At 45.9% G+C, this 21,147-nt stretch overlaps 1 protein-coding gene across 1 annotated transcript; it reads left to right on the plus strand.

Moving 5' to 3' along the window:
- The first annotated feature begins 263 nt into the window (after nucleotides 1–263).
- Nucleotides 264–20,350, plus strand: LOC146356543 (vomeronasal type-2 receptor 26-like). Its single transcript, XM_084830174.1, has 7 exons — nucleotides 264–267; nucleotides 1,269–1,420; nucleotides 4,573–4,780; nucleotides 4,955–5,025; nucleotides 6,758–6,985; nucleotides 9,966–10,092; nucleotides 19,440–20,350. Exons 1-7 carry the CDS (start codon nucleotides 264–266, stop codon nucleotides 20,348–20,350), a joined length of 1,701 nt encoding a protein of 566 aa, XP_084686300.1.
- The last annotated feature ends 797 nt before the right edge of the window (nucleotides 20,351–21,147 follow it).

The raw sequence follows: 21,147 nt of genomic DNA on the forward strand, positions 1-21,147 counted from the left end.
AACAAGTTTGAACAGTCAGTCATAACTAAAGACACATCCAGGACTGATTAAACCTCATAATGTGCTGCCAAACGCCTGGGAAAAGAGGAAGGTCTTAACCTGGCCCTGAAAAATAACAATGTTGGCACCAGGCAGATCTCATTGGGGAGCTTGTTCCACAGATGGGGGGCCACCACCGAGAAGGCCTTCTCCCTTATTGCTGCCTTCTGAGTTTCCCTCGGTGTAGGCAGCTGGAGGAGGGCCTTAGATGTTGAGCATAGTATATGGGTAGGTACATGACAGGAGGGGCGCTCCATCAGGTATTGTGGTCCCAATCCATGTAAGGCTTTATAGGTTAAAACCTGGAATCGGGCTCAGAAACATGCAGGCAGCCAGTGCAAGCATGCCAGAGTTGGTCTTATATGTTCAGACCTTCTGGTCCCCGTTATCAATCTGGCCGCAGCATTTTGCACAAGCTGCAGTTTCTGAACCATCTTCAAAGGCAGCCCCACGTAGAGCACATTGCAGTAATCTAACTTGGAGATCACCAGAGCATAGACAACTGAAGCCAGGTTATCCCTGTCCAGATCGGGGCGTAGCTGGGCCACCAACTGAAGTTGGCAGAAGGCACTCCGTGCCACTGAGGCCACCTGAGCCTCAAGTGACAAAGATGGCTCAAGGAGAAACCCCAAGCTGTGGACCTGCTCCTTCAGGAGGGAGTGCAGCCCCATCCAGAACAGGCTGAACACCCTCCATCCGGTCAGCAGAACCACCCACCAGCAGCACCACAGTCTTGTCTGGATTAAGCTTCAGTTCAGGTGATACAATTCAGGTGAAACAATCTAAAGTCCTGGTGAGAAGTTTTTCTCACAGCTCAAATGGAGGGACATGAAGGGCAACAGGCAGCGAACAAGGGATGGTAATGATAGACCATAAAAGATTGGGAGTAAAGATGAAGTTCCCAACAAAGTCTGGGCATTCACTTAAAAGCAAGGATGGGACTGCAATAGCACACCTCCTAACGATCTAATTGTCAGGGCATTTTAGCCTATAAACAAGCCCCATTCCAAATGCGGTACTTGCATTCCACCCTCTTCAGTTGATGTGTAAACCTCTGAAAACCCTTGCCATGGTTTCCAGTTCCTCATGGAAAGGCTGTAACTATCTTACCTATCCGCATAACATTCAAGCTCGACCGCTAGCAGCCACACAGGAGAGACTACCTCCCTCCTTCCTTCTTCTAAGATAACTGACAGAGATAAGCTCACACTTATTCTGATGTTCCACAGGCTTACAAGGCCCAAACCAGCACACATACCCTTCTAAGGATGGTGTGGGCACCCGATTCCCCCTGGGAATCCGGGGGAACCACCCCGGCCCTGCCCCACCCCCAAGCCCCGCTCGCCAAGCCCCTGCCCCGCTCATCCCTTATCCACACTTGGCGAGTGGCCCACACTCACCCCGGTGGCCTCATCAAGCTCCACGGTTGTCATTTTTTGCAAAATAAAATGGCAATCGCAAAATGCATATATTTTGAAAAAAAAATGTGCATTTTTGCACATACGCAAGTATGCACATTTTTGTGATCACCATTTTATTTGCAAGAAATGGCAACCATGGAGCTTGATGAGGCCACCGGGGTGAGTGTGGGCTGCTTGCCAAGTGTGGGAGGGGCTTAAGCACTGTCTGGGGACTGGTGAACAGGGGCAGGCACCCAGAGAACCTGGACAGGGGAGGGTTCGCACATCCCTACACCCTTTCTCTTGCCATTACATGAATAATTAGGCATAGCCAAACTCTTAGGGCCTGGGCTTTTCACTACTGAGTTAGGCTCTAAACCCCATTCTGGGACACTTCTGATCAGATTCTGACTGTACATTTTGGGGGCCACTGCAGCATCGGGGTTGGGGCCCAACAACTAATCAGACTGCGGTATGTCAGAATAAATGTGAGCTCTACATGGGGCTACCTTCAGAAACCATTGAGAAACTTCAGCTGGTCCAAACTGTTGAATGGGGCTGGTTACAGGGAGCAAGTGCCGCCCTTGTTACAACAGCTTCACTGGCTGTTTCTGTTTCTCTGCAGAATTCAACATCCTGGTTATGATCTGTAAGGCCTTACACAGCTAGGAACAAGGCTACCTGTAGACCTCTTTCTCCCATACAAGGCTGAATTGCTTGTCGATCACAAGCTGTGATCACAAGCGTTGTCGATCACAAGCTGAATAGGAGCCAACAATGTGATATGGCTGCAAAAAAGTCCAATGCTATTTTGGGCTGCATTCATAGAAGCATAGCTTCCAAATCCCGGGAAGTACTAGTTCCCCTCTACTCAGCACTGGCTAGGCCTCATCTGGAGTACTGTGTCCAGTTCTGGGCACCACACTTTAAGAAGGGTGCAGACAAACTGGAGAGGGTTCAGAGGAGGGCAACAAAGATGATCAGGGGAGTGGAAACACAGCCCTAATAGGAGAGACTGAAAGAACTGGGCATGTTTAGCCTTGAGAAGAGAAGACTGAGGGGAGATATGATAGCGCTCTTCAAGGACTTGAAAGGTTTTCACAGAGAGGAAGGCCAGGATCTCTTCTCGATCCTTCCAGAGTGCAGGACACGGAATAATGGGCTCAAGTGACAGGAAGCCAGATTCCGGCTGAACATCAGGAAAAACTTCCTGACTGTTAAAGCAATACGACAATGGAACCAATTACCTAGAGAGGTGGTGGGCTCTCCCACACTGGTGGTGTTCAAGACGAGGCTAGACAGCCATCTGTCAGGGATGCTCTGACTTGGATTCCTGCATTGAGCAGGGGGTTGGACTTGATGGCCTTGTAGACCCCTTCCAACCCTACTATTCTATGATTCTATGATTCTATGATTCTATGATTCTATGAATGGTTCTTAAGATCTTTGGGGGAGGCCCTTCTTTCAAGGATGCCACCTTCAGATGCATATGAGAGGCCTTCTTGGTGGCTGATACCTGGCTGTGGAACTCCCTGCCAAGGGAGAATTAAGGCATATGAAAGAGGGCCTTCTTGGTGGCTGATACCTGGCTGTGGAACTCCCTGCTGAGGGAGAATAAGTTCACTGCCTCTCTGCTGCCCTTCCACCAGCAGGCAAAGATGACTTTATTCGAGGAGGCCTTTAGTGTGTAAGCAGGTTTGTTGAGCTGGTTGCTGCTTTTATGATGTTGTGTTTTTAATTGCTTTCAATTGTGTTTTAATGTATTTGCTTATCCTTGTTTTATCGGTGATTGTCAGCTGGCTTGAATGCCGTTTTGGGTAGAAAGGCAGGGAACAAATCAAATAAATAAATAATTACGATATGGTGGCTGAAAATTGTATTCATCATAAAATTAAGATAACTTATTATATCAGCATGAGGTCTGTCACAGATCATCTAGCTATCAGGTGGGGAGATCAGGCCAGATTTCAGAAATATTTAGTGAATGGTGGCTGCATTCTAGAAGCATGTCTATTTTCCACTGAAATCCACTGACAGGGGTTCCACAGGAAGTGCAATGAAATATGTAAGAAGAGTATGCAAGAAAGCACACTCCCTGTCAAAGGGTGCTCCTTGCAGTAGATGGGACAACTCCCTCCATCATAGTGGCCTGTTCAGATATCAGGCTAAGCCATGATGGTTTTGAGCTAACCATGTTGGCTTAGGGTGATGTTGGAACAGGTGTCTGTCCCAACCATGGTGGTTTATTAACCACGGACTAACCATGTTCACTAACCACTTGCTGCCTCCGTGGTTAACTGACAGCTGCCATAGAGCTCTGCAGCAAGATCAGCCAAAGAAGGAGTAGTCACCGAGCACCAAAATGGCCGGCAGCACCAAGCACCGAAATGGCCAACAGCGCAAAGGGTGCTGGGATGCATGGCCACCCATCCAGAGGACTGTGGGTTCCTGCGGGAGGGAGAGTAGTTAGGGAATGGTTAGTCTAACCACGTTGTAGAACATGTTTACCTGCATGTGTGGCAGTAGCACTTGCATGGTTAGCGGTAACCACCATGCACCATGGTTAGCCTAACCAGCCTTCCCCAATGTGCATCTGAACAGGGCCAATGACCAGTATCATTTCAGGGTAACAAATATTTGAGTTTTGATCCAAGAGAAAACAAGCCACCAGACTCCTCATAGAATCATAGAATAGTAGGGTTGAAAGGGGCCTACAAGGCCATCGAGTCCAACCCCCTGCTCAATGCAGGAATCCAAGTCAGAGCATCCCTGACAAATGGCTGTCCAGCCTCATCTTGAAGGCCTTCAGTGTGGGAAAGCCCACCACCTCCCCAGGTAATTGGTTCCATTGTCGTATTGTTCTTACAGTCAGGAAGTTTTTCCTGATGTTCAGCCAGAATCTGGCTTCCTGTAACTTGAGCCCATTATTCTGTGTCCTGCACTCTGGGATGATCAAGAAGAGATACTGGCCTTCCTCTCTGTGACAACCTTTCAAGTACTTGAAGAGCGCTATCCTATCTCCCCTCAGTCTTCTCTTCTCAAGGCTAAACATGCCCAGTTCTTTCAGTCTCTCTTCATAGGGCTTTGTTTCCAGTCCCCTGATCATCTTTGTTGATCTTCCTTTCTTTGTCAGGTCACTTATGCATTTGTTTCTGATGTTCTGAATGATAAGACTCAGTTCCCTTTTTTCTACCGGATGGTCCCCAAAGAAGGAACTCATAACCTGGAGATTGTCAAACTGCTCCTGCATTTCAAATGGACGACAATTGGTCTCATTGCTCCAGACACCAACAATGGAGAGAGGTTTATGAGGTCCTTGATACCTGTGCTCACCAGAAATGGTATATGTGCTGTTTTCTCGCAAATCCTCCAAGGAATGAACACAAACAAAGTAGGTCTTGGTCGTACTTCATTCCGCAAGTGGAGACAAGTTGATGTCTTTGTTTATTATGCAGAGATTAATGTTTTCTTAGATGGAATATACCTTATACATAATGTGGTTTCTCTTGTGATAGGACCCATTGTAGGGAAAGTCTGGATCACAACAGTTTTGTGGGACATCACCTTGGAGTTGATGGATACTGATGTATCTTTCCAAGACATCCATGGTCTTTTTTCCTTCTTTGTCCAGACAAATAAAAGAGCAAAGTATGATTTTCAGCCCTTTTTCTCTGGTGTCAAGCATTTTGTGGAGAAAGCGTTTAATTGTACATATTCCAAGCGTGCATTGTCTGTGAAAGGATGGACAAGATGCACAGAGAATGAGAACATGGAAGCCCTGCCCCAAGAGGATGTGGAGAGAATCCTGTCTCTAGATAGCTACATCATTTACAACTCCATCCTGGCTGTGGCCCATGCCTTAGATGCTGCATACAGGTCCAGATCCAAGAGGATGGTGGTGGAGGGTGGAGACAGGTTGGATGTTCAAAGGCTACAGCCATGGCAGGTATTCCATTTTCCATCGCATATGCCTCCACTGCACATGACAATCAATTGTACAGTTCCAGAATCATTGCCTTGGATTTAGAATCTGAGATAATGTCAGACATAGTAGTGGGATGAAATGTTGCATATTATGGAGCAAACCCACTTGAGGAACCTCTTGTGCTGGTTCCTCTTGTTGCCCCCTTACATAGCCTCAAAAGACTCAGCCCATCTGGTAATAACCCCCATCATTGGCAGGACTCTCAACAGCCATGACTGTGTTTGCAGTCACCAGCATGACTGCTCATCATCCAGCATGGGAGTGCCAACCCCCAACCCACCCTATACATGGGAGAAGTGGAGGCCAGTGGCATCAATTTTGGTGGGGCTGTGACTCCATTCTGGGGTTAAGTCAGAACCAGCCAGAACAATAAAGGAGCGAACTAAGGTGCTGAACCCTATCCCCTTGGGCAGGCGGGCTGAGCTGAATCATGCTGACTGGGCTGCTAGTTTGGTCACCATGAAGTTCTAATGTGGCACCTCACTCCCTCCACTCCAGTGTGGGAGCGGGCCTGGAGATGGACCCTATACTTGGTGTCTGCATGTGTCATGTGCTAATCCTGACAGCATGTACACTTTCAATTTTTCTGATGCCTTTTAATATTGTGCCAATCCGCATTTCCCCCACTATCTTGTATTCAAGTTATCTTTTTATACTCTGTATAACAGCGCTTCTTCTTTTCTCTTTACACCGAGCAAACAATACTTCTTCGCTAGGCTCATATTTTTTATCAACTTGTTTTCAGGAATTCAGATTCTCCCAAGCACATACTGAAACTGTAATGTTTACAGAGGAACCCTACGTGTGTTTCCTCAGTAGTAAATAATTTCAGTGGGGCTTACACCCAGGTAAGTGTATATAGGATTGCAGCCCTAATGACATAATTATCAATTTTCCGCTTTTTATTAGTGCTCAAAATTTGCCATCGCAGCTCACAATATTCTCCTTAGGGCATAAAACACTAGTTTATATGCCTTCTGGGTTTAACACCTTCTCAAGCTGTTCAAGCAGACAGAGGGGTATAAAAATGCATATACCATCGCTGAAATCTAGATCCAGCCCTTAGTCATAGGAAATTCAAGACTGAAATTGGCAGAACATAATTACGAATCTTGTTTCCTTGTTTCCTAAATGCTGGTGTGTATTTTCTCTGTCTTTCTAGCTTCACCATTTCCTGAGCAACTCCCAGTTTTACAAAATGCATATACCGTTGCTGAAATCTAGATCCAGCCCTTAGTCATAGGAAATTCAAGACTGAAATTGGCAGAACATAATTACGAATCTTGTTTCCTTGTTTCCTAAATGCTGATGTGTATTTTCTCTGTCTTTCTAGCTTCACCATTTCCTGAGCAACTCCCAGTTTTACAACGCTTCCATGGATGGGGTGTATTTGGATGAGAATGGAGAACTGGCAGTCAACTTTGACATTGTGAACTGGGTGGTGTTTCCCAATAGGTCCGTCACTAGAGTGAAATTTGGGAGCATAGAAAGATGGGGATGCACAGACCTCATGTTTACCATTGATGAGGATGCCATTGTGTGGCCCAAATGGCTCAACCAAGTGAGGAAAATAATTCCTTTCCTTTCACTGCATTTACCATTCTTTGTTTATTTTCTACCTTTCAAGACTGTGGTCTTCCCAAGGCAGCTGAAGAACATAAGAAGAGCCATGTCAGAACAGTCCAAAGTTGTTCCTTAAGAAGAGCTATACTGGACCAGAGCAAGAGTCCATCTGCTCCAGTATTCTGTTCACAGAGTGGCCAATCAGAGGCCTGTGGGAAACCCATGAGTGGGATATGAGTGCAACACACCCTCCCACCCATGTTCCCCATCAACAGGTGTACATAGGCATACTGTCTCTGATTGTGGAGATAGAATATAGCCATCATGACTAGTAGCCACTGATAGCTTTATCCTCCATGAATTTGTCCAATCCCCTTTTAAAGCCATCCAAATTGGTGGCCATCATGACATCTTGGGGAAGTGAATTCCATAGTTTAACTACATGCTGTGTGAAGAAGTAGTTGCTTTTATCTGTCCTCAGTCAGCTTCATGGGATGACCCCTTTGGGTTCTAGTATTATGAGAGAGGGAGAAAAATGTCTCCCCATCCACATTCTCCACACCATGCATAATTTTGTACTCCATCTCTATCGTGGGTTTCTTGTCTTTTTTTCTAAGCTAAACATTTCCAGAGATTCTAAACTTTCCTCATAAGGGAGTTGCTCCAGCCTCTTGATCATTTTAGTTACCCCTTTCTGCACTTTTTCCAACTCTATAATATCCTATTTGAGGTGCAGTTACTAGAACTGTACATGGTATTCCAAGTGTGGTCACAGAATACATTTATGTAATGGCATTATGAAACTGACTGTTTTGTTTTCCTAATGACCCCGAGCATTGAGTTTGCCTTTTTCACAGCACTCACACACTTGGGTCAACATTTTCGTCATGCTGTCCATCACACAACCCCAAGATTTCTTTCCTGGCCAGTCACCACTAGCCAAAATCCCATCAGCTCATATGTGAAGTTAGAATATTTGCCCCAACGTCAATCACTCTACATATTGAACCTCATTAACCATGGTGATGCCCATTCTCCTAGTTTGGCAAGATCCTTTTGGAGCTCTTCACAATCACATTTTTGTTTTAACCACCCTAAATAATTTGACGTCATCAGCAAACTTGGCCAACCCTAACTAGTTAAAAAGCACCAGTCCCAATACAGATCCTTGAGGGACCCCACTGTTTACATCTCTTAATTGCAAGGGCTGACCAAGTATTCCTGCTTTCTGTTCTTTAACCACTTCCTGATCCATAAGGTCTAAGCTCAACACTCCACCGGTCACACCACTGTCTCAGTGAAAAATTTTTATAGTGTTTTCTGTTTTGGTATCGTCAAAGGTGGCTTAACTTTGATTGTGGTGTTAAGTAGGGCAGTGCACTACTTTGGCCGGACGCCCGAGCTCTGAGTTGAAGCAGGGTGCTTCAGGCTGCCTCCGAGGTGAGGCAAAGGGGGCACAAAGCAGCACAAAGCAGGGTGGGTCACTCAGGGATACATTGACATGATCTGTAAGCTCGGCCCAGCCACGCTGCTGCCACTGCCCAGCCCCAGCTCCTTACCTCAGTCCTCTGGACACACACCAGCAGCCATCTTGTTGTTCCATGCGGGGGGAGCCATTTTTAAAATGGCAACTCCCTATATTTCCAGAAATAGGTCCTGCAGGATCTATTTCCAGGAATACAGGGAGTTGCCATTTTTAAAATGGCTCCCACCCCCAGAATAACAAGGAGGCCGCCACCACGTGTCCAGAGGGCCCTGGAGCTGGTGGAGGCAGCTCTCCCCACTGGAGCAACGAGAAGGCTGGCAGTGTGCATCCAAGGGCTAGGTAAAGACCTCATGGCTGGGTGGTGTGTCGAGGGTGGGGGGTGAAGCGGGATTTGGATGTCTGAATCCTGCTTCAGGCTTCAGCTCCAGAAGCCAAAGCAGGTCAGGACCCCAAATCAGCCCAAAGTGAATTGGGCCCACCTTGGAAGCCCCGAAGAGGCCTCCAAGGTGGCTTGGGGGGTCCATGCACAGCCCTAGTTTTAGGTGGTGCTTTAATGAATTTAGAACGAACCACTGACGTGTTAACCGAGATATAAGTGCATGTATTAAATAAGGCAGCAATGCTGAACCCTGTCCCCAATAATGTTTTCGGGATCTTGGATAGCTGCTTTAGCATTCTGGGTGGATCTGATTGAAACCCAGAATGGATTCACCCAACCCACTGAGGTAGGAGCCACCAGCCTCCACTGGAAACAAACAAGGAATGGTAGGGAGGTCAGAGGTTTATTCCTACTCCCTGCTTTCAGATCTTTAAACAGTTCCTGATCCATAAAGTCTAAGCCCAGCACTCCACCCAACAAAACATGCTGTGTCTCAGTGTGGAACTTTTATAATGCTGTGGTCTTGTCAAAGGTGACTTTAATTTGACTGTGGTTTTAATTGATGCTTTAACTATTTTAAAGCAAGTCACTTGAATGGTTGAAAAGTGAGATATAAAGAAATATATTAAATAAGGGAGCAATGCTATGCTCCCTTGGAGAGTAGCCAAGAGCCAGTAGGACGATGTGGACCTCCCTTTTGAGGGCGGGAGAGAGAGATCTGTAGTGGGAAGGATAAGTCCATCACTGGAGGCCTCCCTGGTGTGGCTGCAGAAGACACTGCCACCTTTGCTGACCTGCTGTTCTAATTTTGAGAGCTTTCCATGAGATCCAATGTTACCTCATTCCCCAGACATACACCCAGAAGAACATGGCTAAAACTACAGGAGAGGTCTCTGCCCTGCCAAGCTCACAATCTAAAATTCGACGCAAGGGTAACAACTGAGGATTGGGAGGGATGTGGAGGCCCCAATATGTGCTTGTTTCAGTTGCACATGCTTGGACTTAGTGAAGGGCTTCAAGTTAAACCTGCAGCTGGAGGTTGTCTTCGGTCCTTTCCACGGATAAAATTAGCCCTATCACATTTTCCTTCATGTTCCTTATCTTTCTGCTTAGCCCCTGCCTCATTCCAGGTGTGTGGAAAGCTGCCGCCCTGGATTCACCAAGGTGGTTCAGGAAGGGAAGCCAATTTGCTGCTACGACTGTGCTCCCTGTGCGGAAGGGACCATCTCTACCCAGGAAGGTGGGTGACTCTGGGGGAAAGAGCAGCCCCCAAGGGAGAGGGAAAAGATTCCACTGGACATTTTCTGTGAAGGCTTTTTTTAAAGGCTTTTTTTTCCCCCTTTCACAAGTGTTCTTGTGCACCTTCAGACATGCAGTCCTTAGAGTTGAAGGAATCATTTCAAACACACTGGGCAATGAGTGCTCCCCAAACATGACACATTATGGGTTAATAGGATTTGGAGATCAAAGGCACTGTTGCTTAACCAAGGAGTAATTTCGTGAAAATAATTTAGAACATACGTTCAAAAGATTAAGGCAATGGGCATTTATAGGGCTAAATTTCATTCATATGGATGAATAGTACAATTTATCATGTTGTTGTTCAGTCATTCAGTCGTGTCCAACTCTTCGTGATCCCATGGACCATAGCACGCCAGGCCTTCCTGTCCTGCGCTCTCTCCCAGAGTGTGCTCAAGTCCATATTCATTGCATCGGTGATGCTATCCAGCCATCTCACCCTCCGCCATCCCCTTCTCCTTTTGCCTTCAGTCTTTCCCAGCATCAGAGTCTTTTCCAGAGAGTTTTCTCTTCGCATTAGGTGGCCAAAATATTTGAGCTTCAGCTTCAGGATCTGTCCTTCCAGTGAGCAGTCAGGGTTGATGTCCTTTAGGATTGACTGATTTGACCTCCTTGCAGTCCAGGGGACTCGTAAGAGTCTTCTCCAGCACCACAGTTTGAAAGCATCCATTCTTCGGCGCTCAGCCTCCCTTATAGTCCAGCTCTCACAGCCATACATTACTACTGGGAAAACCATAGCTTTGATTAGATGGACCTTTGTCGGCAAGGTGATGTCTCTGCTTCTCACTATGCTGTTAGGTTTGCCATAGCTTTCCTCCCAAGGAGCAAGCGTCTTTTAATTTAATGGCTACAGTCACCATCTGCGGTGATCATGGAGCCCAAGAAAATAAAATCTGTCACTGCTTCCATTTCTTCCCCTTAGCCTTGTGATACATTCCATGGGGTTTTCTTGGCAAGACTACTGGAGTGGGTTGCCATTTCCTTCTCCAGTGGACCACATTTTGTCAGAACTCTCTGCCATGACTGTCCATCTTGGATGGCCCTGCACGGCATAGCTTATGGCTTCACTGAGTTATGCAAGCCCCTTCGCCACAACAAGGCAGTGATCCATGAAGGGGACAATTTATCATGTTGTTGTTGTTGTTGTTCAGTCGTTCAGTCGTGTCCGACTCTTCATGACCCCATGGACCATAGCACGCCAGGCCTTCCTGTCCTGCGCTCTCTCCCGGAGCGTGCTCAAGTTCATATTCATTGCATCCGTGATGCTATCTAGCCATCTCATCCTCTGCCGTCCCCTTCTCCTTTTGCCTTCAGTCTTTCCCAGCATCAGGGTCTTTTCCAGGGAGTTTTCTCTTCGCATTAGGTGGCCAAAATATTGGAGCTTCAGCTTCATTATCTGTCCTTCCAATGAGCACTCAGGGTTGATTTCCTTTAGGATGGACTGATTTGAACTCCTTGCAGTCCAGGGGACTCGTAAGAGTCTTGTCCAGCACCACAGTTCGAAAGCATCAATTCTTCGGCGCTCAGCCTTCCTTATAGTCCAGCTCTCACAGCCATACATTACTACTGGGAAAACCATAGCTTTGATTAGACGGACCTTTGTCGGCAAGGTGATGTCTCTGCTTCTTACTATGCTGTCTAGGTTGGCCATAGCTTTCCACCCAAGGAGCAAGCGTCTTTTAATTTCATGGCTACAGTCACCGTCTGCAGTGATCTTGGAGCCCAAGAAAGTAAAATCTGTCACTGCTTCCATTTCTTCCCCTTCTATATGCCAGGAAGTGATGGGGCCAGATGCCATGATCTTAGTTTTTTTAATGTTGAGTTTCAAACCAGCTTTTGCACTCTCCTCTTTCACCCTCAACAAGAGGCTCTTGAGATCCTCTTCGCTTTCTGCCATTAGGGTGGTATCATCTGCATATCGGAGGTTGCTGATAATTCTCCCAGCAATCTTAATTCCGACCTCTGATTCATCCAACCCGGCATTTCTCATGATGTACGCTGCATATAAGTTAAATAAGCAGGGTGACAATATGCAGCCTTGTCGTACTCCTTTCCCAATTTTGAACCAATCGGTTGTTCCATGTCTGGTTCTTACTGTTGCTTCTTGACCCTCATATAGGTTTCTCAGGAGACAGGTAAGGTGGTCTGGTACTCCCATCACTTTAAGAATTTGCCAGAGTTTGTTGTGATCCACACAATCCAAGGCTTTAGCGTAGTCAATGAAGCAGAAATAGACGTTTTTCTGGAATTCTCTTGCTTTCTCCATGATGCAGCGAATGTTGGCGATTTGATCTCTAGTTCCTCTGCCTCTTCGAAACCCAGCTTGTACTTCCGGTAGTTCTCGGTTCGCATACTGCTGAAGCCTAGCTTGTAGGATTTTGAGCATCACCTTGCTGGCATGTGAAATGAGCACAATGGTGCGGTAGTTTGAACACTCTTTGGCATTGCCCTTCTTTGGAATTGGAATGTAAACTGACCTTTTCCAGTCTTGTGGCCACTGTTGAGTGTTCCAGATTTGTTGGCATATTGAATGCAGCACTTTAACAGCATCATCTTTTAGGATTTTAAATAGCTCGGCTGGAATACTGTCATCTCTGCTAGCTTTGTTGTTACTAATGCTTCCTAAGGCCCACTTGACTTCACTCTCGAGGATGTCCGGCTCAAGTTCAGTGACCGCACTATCATGGCTATCAGGGACATTCAGATCTTTCCTGTATAGTTCTTCTGTGTATTCTTGCCACCTCTTCTTAATCTCATCTGCTTCTGTAAGGTCCCTGCCTTCTTTGTCCTTTATCATGCCCATCTTTGCACAAAACGTTCCCTTGAGATCTCCAATTTTCTTGAAGAGATCTCTAGTCTTTCCCATTCTGTTGTTTTCCTCGATTTCTTTGCATTGTTCATTTAAGAAGGCCTTCTTGTCTCTCCTTGCTATTCTCTGGAACTCTGCATTCAGTTGGGTATATCTTCCCCTTTCTCCCTTGCTTTTCGCTTCCCTTCTTTCGTGAGCTACTTGTAAAGCCTCATCAGTCAGCCACTTGGCTTTCTTGCATTTCTTTTTCTTTGGGATGGATTTCGTTGCTGCCTCCTGAACAATGTTACGGACCTCCGTCCATAGTTCCTCAGGCACTCTGTCTATCAGGTCTAATCCCTGAAATCTATTCCTCACCTCCACTGTATATTCATCAGGGATATGATTTAGGTCATACCTGAATGGTTTAGTGGTTTTCCCGACGTTCTTCAATTTAAGCCGAAATTTTGCAAGAAGCAGCTCATGATCTGAGCCACAGTCAGCTCCAGGTCTTGTTTTTACTGACTGTATGGAGCTTCTCCATCTTTGGCTGCAAAGGACATAATCAATCTGATTTTGATATTGACCATCTGGTGACGTCCATGTGTAGAGTCGCCTCTTGTGCTGTTGGAAAAGAGTGTTTGCTATGATCAGCATGTTCTCTTGGCAAAACTCTATTAGCTTTTGTCCTGCTTCATTTTGTACACCAAGGCCATGCCTGCCTGTTATCCTGGTGATTTCTTGACTTCCTACTTTCGCATTCCAATCCCCTATGATGAAGAGGACATCTTTTTTTGGTGTTAGTTCTAGAAGGTGTTGTAGGTCTTCATAGAACCGATCAACCTCAGCTTCTTCGGCCTCAGTGGTTGGGGCATAGACTTGAATTACTGTGATGTTGAATGGTTTGCCTTGGATTCGTACTGAGATCATTCTATCATTTTTAAGATTGTACCCCAGTACTGCTTTTCCCACCCTTTTGTTGACTATGAGTGCTACTCCATTTCTTCTAAGGGATTCTTGCCCACAATAGTAGATATGATGGTCACCTGAATTAAATTCACCCATGCCTGTCCATTTTAGTTCGCTGATTCCCAAGATGTCGATGTTCAATCTTGCCATCTCATGTTTGACCACCTCCAGCTTACCTTGATTCATTGATCTGACATTCCAGGTTCCTAAACAATATTGTTCTTTACAGCATCGGATTTTCTTTTCACCACCAGACACATCCACAGCTGAGTGTCCTTTCGGGTTTGGCCCAGCCGCTTCACTCTTTCTGGCGCTACTTGGAAATACCCTCTGCTCTTCCCCAGTAGCATATTGGACACCTTCCGACCTGAGGGGCTCATCTTCCGGCGTCATCTCTTTTAGCCTTGTGATACGTTCCATGGGGTTTTCTTGGCAAGAATACTGGAGTGGGTTGCCATTTCCTTCTCCAGTGGACCACATTTTGTCAGAACTCTCTGCCATGACCTGTCCGTCTTGGGTGGCCCTGCACGGCATAGCTTATGGCTTCACTGAGTTACGCAAGCCCCTTCGCCACAACAAGGCAGTGATCCATGAAGGGGAATTTATCATGACACACAGTAAAAGCAATGCTCTGGTGTAATTGGCTAGCATGTGTGTGGGGTGGAGACGTGGGGGGAGGTTGTAGGAAGATGCAGTGGGGAGAAGGAGGAGGGAGACAGGGATGATGACAGGTTATTTATATATTTAGTCTTTTAGGGCACAAATCCCTATGGGGGATGGCCTATGGGGCTTGGCCATACGACTTCAACCTCAGAGGCTTACAGCCATCCAATGTAGGGTGGGAGGAGTGATGAAGATGATCTTCACCTCCATGCTCCTCCTGCTCTGTATTTCAGCTATTTGGGTTTGTTTGCATGTCTAGCTGAGGCATCAGGGAGGGGGATGGAAGGATACTAGGGTGACCTGGGCATATGACATAAGCCATTGCCTTCCACTGGGACACCCTGTTTCCCTTCCCTCTGAGAGGGAGCTGGTGTAGTTCCTCAGAGACCTTGGCGTAGACCTTGGAGAGGGAGCTGGTGTAGTTCCTCGGAGACCTTGGAGTAGACCTTGGAGAGGGAGCTGGTGTAGTTCCCCAGAGACCTTGGAGTAGACCTTGGAGAGGGAGCTGGTGTAGTTCCCCAGAGACCTTGGTGTAGATCTTGGAGAGGGAGCTGGTGTAGTTCCTTGGAGACCATGGTGTAGACCCTGGAGAGGTTGCTGTTGTAGTTCCTCGGAGACCTTGGTGTAGACCTGGAGAAGGAGCTGGTGTAGTTCTCTTCTCTCTGGCTGCAAGGGGGAGGGGAGCTTGGATTCCTAGGTCTGAGTTCAGATTGCTGTCTTCAGTCTGGGATCCAGGAACCCAAGCTATCCTATGGCCCCCCAGATTCTGTCTAGGGACCATAGGATTGGTCTCTTTTAGTCCTGTTGTTTTAAATTTGTTACTGTATTTTAAATCTCTGCATCACTGCTGGTTTTTATTTCGGTTTTATTTTTATACTGTTTTCAACTTTTAAATTTCATATTGTATTTTATGTTGTATCCTCTGTTTTTAATTGTTGTCAGCCTCCCAGAGAGCTTTGGCTATTGGGTGGTATAGAAATGTAATTAATGAATGAATACAATAAAATAGATATTTATTACATTTCTACACTGCCCAATAGCCAGAGTTCTCTGGGCAATTCACACACTAAAAAACTCCTGAAAACCATAAAATACCAGAGCATAATGAAACATAATACACAAATCTTAAATTTAAAAGAGAATAAAATCAAAGTAAAAAAACAGATTAAAACCAGCAGCAGTGCAAAGATCTAAAAATGCACAAACATAAATTTTAAAACTATAAAGCCTGGAAGAAATAAAAAAGGTCTTTACTTGTCACCAAAAATACCACAATGTATGCACCAGGCAAGGTTCTCTGGGATGTGTGGATGAGCAAAATTTGAGCTCTCCAAAGTTCTCCAAATTCCATCTCGAGGCTCATTCTGACACAGGTCTCTATCAGACTGTGAGCTTTTTTCTTTTCCTGTTCATATTTTATGCATATGTCTCCCATTGATTAAAACGTATTTGTGTGCATTTTTCAAAATACATATTTTTATGCACAGTTTTCAAATTTGCACATGCTGTGAAATGAATTTTTGTTGGTCTGTGAATGACATTGCAAGCTCAAAAATGTACAGACTTTGACTGCAGACTGTGTCTGAGCCCATGTTTCGTCTGGTAAGGAGCAAACTGGGTAAATTCTGATTTAAAAAAGGAACTGAAATGGTTTCCTCCACCATTTGAACCCAGTGCATGGATGTCCACATTCTCCATTTTTCCTTTTGTTATATTAGCTTACTCTGCCAAAATTAACCCTGTAACATCCCAAAAGTTATATACTCAATTATATGTATGTACAAAAATGTGCATTTTGCAAATGCACATATTCTCATGTGTGAAATGCACATTTTTGTGAAGGCACACATTAGTGAGTGCATGAAAATGTGCATTTTCATAAAATGTGCATTGTCATGCATACACAAATATGCATATTTGTGAAATGTGAATTTTTGCATATGCAACTATGCGCATTTGCACAAATGCGCATTTTCACCTGTGCACAAATTTGTGCGTTTTTGCAATCACCATTTTATTTCTCAAAAAATGGTGACCACAAAGCTCGACAGTAGGGATGTCAGAGAATTTTGCCACGAATCTTGGGGAGGCCGAATGCCAGCGCAGTAGTGGTGGTGGCGGCGGCGGCAGCTCCGGCGGCGGCGGGGCGGCGGCGGCCGGTCTTCCAACCGGCTGCCACCACCGCCATTTCCAATTAAAAAAAAAAAACGTGATAGGCTACGTAAAGATTTACGTAGCCTATCACGGCTAGATTTTTAAAAAACACTGTGATTGGCTATGTAAATGTTTACATAGCATATCAAGGCTGATTTAAAAGAAAAAAATGTGCAAACGCAAATGGCGGCGCCCAGGGGCTCCACCATTTGTGTTCCTTATTTTACACGTCTTAGTCAACGTGAACATTTACGTAGACTAAGACGGCAAAAATAAGGAGAACACAAATAGCGTAGCGTCTACGCTATTTGCATTCCCCTTATTTACGCCATCTTAGTCTACGTAAATGTTTACGTAGACTAAGACGTGTAAAATAAGGAACACAAATGGCGGCGCCCATGGGCGCCGCCATTTGCATACGCGTGGGGTTTTTTTTTTTAAATCAGCCATAATAGGCTACGTAAACATTTACGTAGCCTATCACGGCTGACTGCAGGGACGCAAATGGCGGCAGCTATGGCCGCCGCCATTTGTGTCCCTGCTAGCCAGCAGCTGGATGTCCGGCTGCTGGCAGACAGAGCCGGCTGGCAGCTCCGCAGAATCCCTGCGGAGCGGAGCCAGCCGGCCAGAATTTCGGGGGGGAGGGACAGAGCGCCTCCCCCCTCACCTCAAATCAATTTCGCTAAAAGGTAAGTGACTTTTGTACATCCCTAAGGCTGCCAGGGTGAGGGCATGCCATTTGCCGAGTGCAGGCAGGGGGCAAGCAGGGGCTCAGTGAGTGGGGCTAGGTGGTGAAGGCAGGAGCAGGTCAGCCAGATTCCCAGACTGAATTGGGTGCCCATGCCATCCCTAACTTCAACAAGTGTATCTCAGAACATGTACATACTCATACATGTGTCCAAGGAGGACATTCAGTAACAGGTTCCTCTGGTTCAAACGAGTCCTAGTTACTTATATCCCCCAAACCTGGGCATAATAATTAAAACTCAAGCAATGACAAACACCTATCCCTTGTGGCACATTGGAACTAAGATGGGCTGTGGAATGGTTTAAATGATGTTAGTTTGGGTGTAAACCAACTGACATTTCTTCCTCCTCCTGGATTAAGGGGAAAGGTAAACATAAAGAGGCTGCTGAAAGTGTTTAATAGGTCTGGCATCTGGACCATAATTATACTTTTTCAAGAGAAATCCAGGGAGGGGAAGAGGTCAAAGGATTAAGTCTGGAGAACAATGGGAATGCCAGAGAAGGGTGACGGTGTCGTGTCATTACAAAAGCCTACTTTGAGTGACATCCCTCACTTTTAAGATGGCAAAAAGATTTATGCGCATTCCCAAGATGGAAATTATGCTTCTTTTTTCAGGCACAGACTACTATATCAAAAATAGCAAAATATCGGGGTGTTTGGTAACACTTCCTTACAATATCCATAATTTATTTCATAAATTGAGTCACAAGAAATGACGGTTGAGGATGGAGGGCAGGGTGGTTGAGGAAGCAGTGGATGGGGCAGGGATCCACACCACCAGTACTCCCTCCAAGTTTAACCCTATCAGGCTCTGAGTGGTGAGATGTTCCTGCGGTGCAGCACTGGCTGAAATTTGGTGTCCTTTGGAAGGAGGTCAATGGAGGCTTCTTTGATGGGATTATGTGGTAGTGATGCCTCCTGTTAGAAAGGTGGTTAGCAGAGAAAAGCAAAACGAAAAAACAGAATGAGCGTCTACCAGTCCCATATGCACACGGGGTTATCTTAGAATAAAAGGAGACCACACCTTTCTTTGGTGAAGAAAAGCTAAAAGAGTTTACTCACTAAATGTTCTTGCATATAAAATGCAGGTACAAACTAGAATTCTTTTTAAAGAGTTTGTTCAGTCCATTTGGTACTCCTTTACAATGGTAGGAGCAAGAGAGCAAACACACATGGTCCCAGCAATGGAGGAAGTCAGGGTGGAGGGGAGGAAAGGGAAGAGCACAAGAAAGAAATCCCACGGAAACCACCATGCAGGCTATAGAGATCATAAGGCAAGCTGCAGTCAAAAACTGCCCCTTACCAATAATTTGCAATTGAGGTTTCAATATTCCCAACATTGTTGGTATTTTGTAATATTCGAGTTATTTACAAATATACAGGTTAAGCATACATCGACACACAGATTAAACAGTCCAACAGGCGGTCAAAGTTCACTGCTCCCACATCAGAACTTCAAAGAGTGAGGGGGGAGGGAGCCGCACCCTAAGATGGAAACCCAGCTCTCTGTGTCTCTTCTGCTGACTCACTCAGATTGTGGCATGTCCTGTATCTCCTTCACCGGCACCTAGATTACATCATCTGTATTGAAGGGGTAGGGGTGGGAATCTTCCAGAGAAAACCCCAAGTTCATAATAGATCTGCAATTTCCCTCACCAAGGAGGAGATACTTGACAACCTTCTGAGGACTAGAAAGACCTTCTCCAGGAATACTCCTGGATCCAGTAGCCTGCCCAACCCCCAATTAAGCAACAATGCAATCAGTTTAGAATCATCTTTAATCACATGAAAGATAAAATGTAGGTTGTTGACATGGGAGAATGATGAGGCCCAACAGAAATGACCATGCCCTGAAGGATGCTGATGTATGCTGTCAATCACAGTAGAAAAATATATTTGTTAGAATGTAATAGAAAAGGATAGATTGCTAAGGATGTAAGGAAGATGTTACTCTTGTTCTTTCCAGATGCAGACCATTGCATCACATGTCCAGATGATCAGTATCCAAACAAGGACAGAGATCAATGTATCACCAAAGGTATAAATTTCCTGTCCTATGAAGAATATTTGGGGGTCATCCTGGCTTCCTTTGCCTTCTTCTTGTCCTTATCTGCAGGCTTTGTGTTAAGAATCTTCATTAAATACTTCGACACTCCTGTAGTCAAAGCCAACAACAAGGACCTCTCCTATATTCTTCTTGTCTCCCTCCTGCTTTCCTTCTTGTCCTCCTTCCTATTCATTGGCCGACCAAGGAAAGCAACCTGCCTTATTCAGCAAATGGTCTTCAGCATCATCTTCTCAGTTGCCGTCTCTTCTCTGTTAGCAAAAACAATCACGGTGGTGCTGGCCTTCCTGGCCACAAAGCCAGGGAACAGAGTGAGAAGATGGCTGGGGAAGAGTTTGGCGAATGCTATTGTCATTTCTTGCACCAGTGTCCAAGCTGGCATTTGCACCATCTGGCTGGGGACCTCTCCCCCGTTCCCAGACTCAGACATGCACTCCCAGCCTGGACAGATCCTCCTACTATGCAATGAAGGGTCTGTCACCATGTTCTATACTGCCCTTGGCTACATGGGCTTCCTCGCTTCCATCTGCTTCATGGTGGCTTTCCTGGCCAGGAAGCTGCCTGGGGCCTTCAGTGAAGCCAAGTTGATCACCTTCAGCATGCTGGTCTTCTTCAGTGTTTGGGTGTCCTTTGTGCCCACCTATCTGAGCACCAAGGGGAAATACATGGTAGCTGTTCAGGTCTTCTCTATCCTGGCCTCCAGTGCTGGTCTACTGGGCTGCATCTTTTTTCCCAAATGCTACATTATTTTATTGAGGACTGAACTAAATACAAAGGAGCACCTAATGATAAAAACTAAACATGGTATCTGATACTAGTCACCTGATGTGCCATTTTTTTCTTAGAAAGGTAGGGGTATAAATCAAATAAATACATAAAAATTCTTATGGAAATGTTTTTCAGGGGCATCAATTTGCAAGTCCAAGACAAAACATCTGACTCCCCCCACCCCACCCTAGGGGTGTACGAACCCCACTCACCTGAGTCCTCCGGGGGGACCGCGGCGGGGGTAGGCAATCCATTCCTCCCCCCGGAATCCTCCCCAGCTGGCTTTGCTCCATGGCAAGTCTGCGGAGCCGCCAGCCGGGTCCGTTCGCTGCCAGACATCCGGACTGCAGATGCAAATGGTGTCCGGCATAGTGGATGCCATTTGCATCCCTGCTCTTTGCCATGATAGGCTACGTAAATCTTTACGTACCCTGTCATGCGAAGGAGCAGGGATGCAAATATGCCATTTGTGTCTCTGTTCCTTTGCGCAATAGGCTACGTAAAGATTTACATAGCTTATAATGGCAAAGAGCAGGGACGCAAATGGCGTCCGCTACGCTGGACGCCATTTGCATCCGCAGTCTGGATGTCTGGCAGCAAATGGACTCAGCCAGTGGCAGATAGGATCCGTCCGGGGAGAACTTCGCGGGGTGGTGGAGGTGAGTATTTTGTTCCACCACAGACTCCATGGGTCTAAAGAATCTGGCCTCACTGGAGTCCATGGCGGAATTCTCCTCCATCCCTACCCCACCCCCAGTATTTCAGATCATATGTGATTATTCTTCAAAAGTGGGAGAAAAACTATATCTCTTGCACCTTTGCCGATTCCAGCTTCCAGTGT

This window comes from Heloderma suspectum, chromosome 2, assembly GCF_057233095.1.
Source record: "Heloderma suspectum isolate Gila_16-S chromosome 2, 16-S_ref, whole genome shotgun sequence".
NCBI classification, from domain to species: Eukaryota; Metazoa; Chordata; class Lepidosauria; order Squamata; family Helodermatidae; genus Heloderma; species Heloderma suspectum.

Excerpts from the sequence above, each read along its gene's own strand:
- LOC146356543 (XM_084830174.1), top strand. Across the intron at positions 1,421-4,572 it reads TCATCCCTTATCCACACTTG|GTCACTTATGCATTTGTTTC; the intron begins GCGAGTGGCCCA and ends TTTCTTTGTCAG. Across the intron at positions 4,781-4,954 it reads ACCTGTGCTCACCAGAAATG|GACCCATTGTAGGGAAAGTC; the intron begins GTATATGTGCTG and ends CTCTTGTGATAG.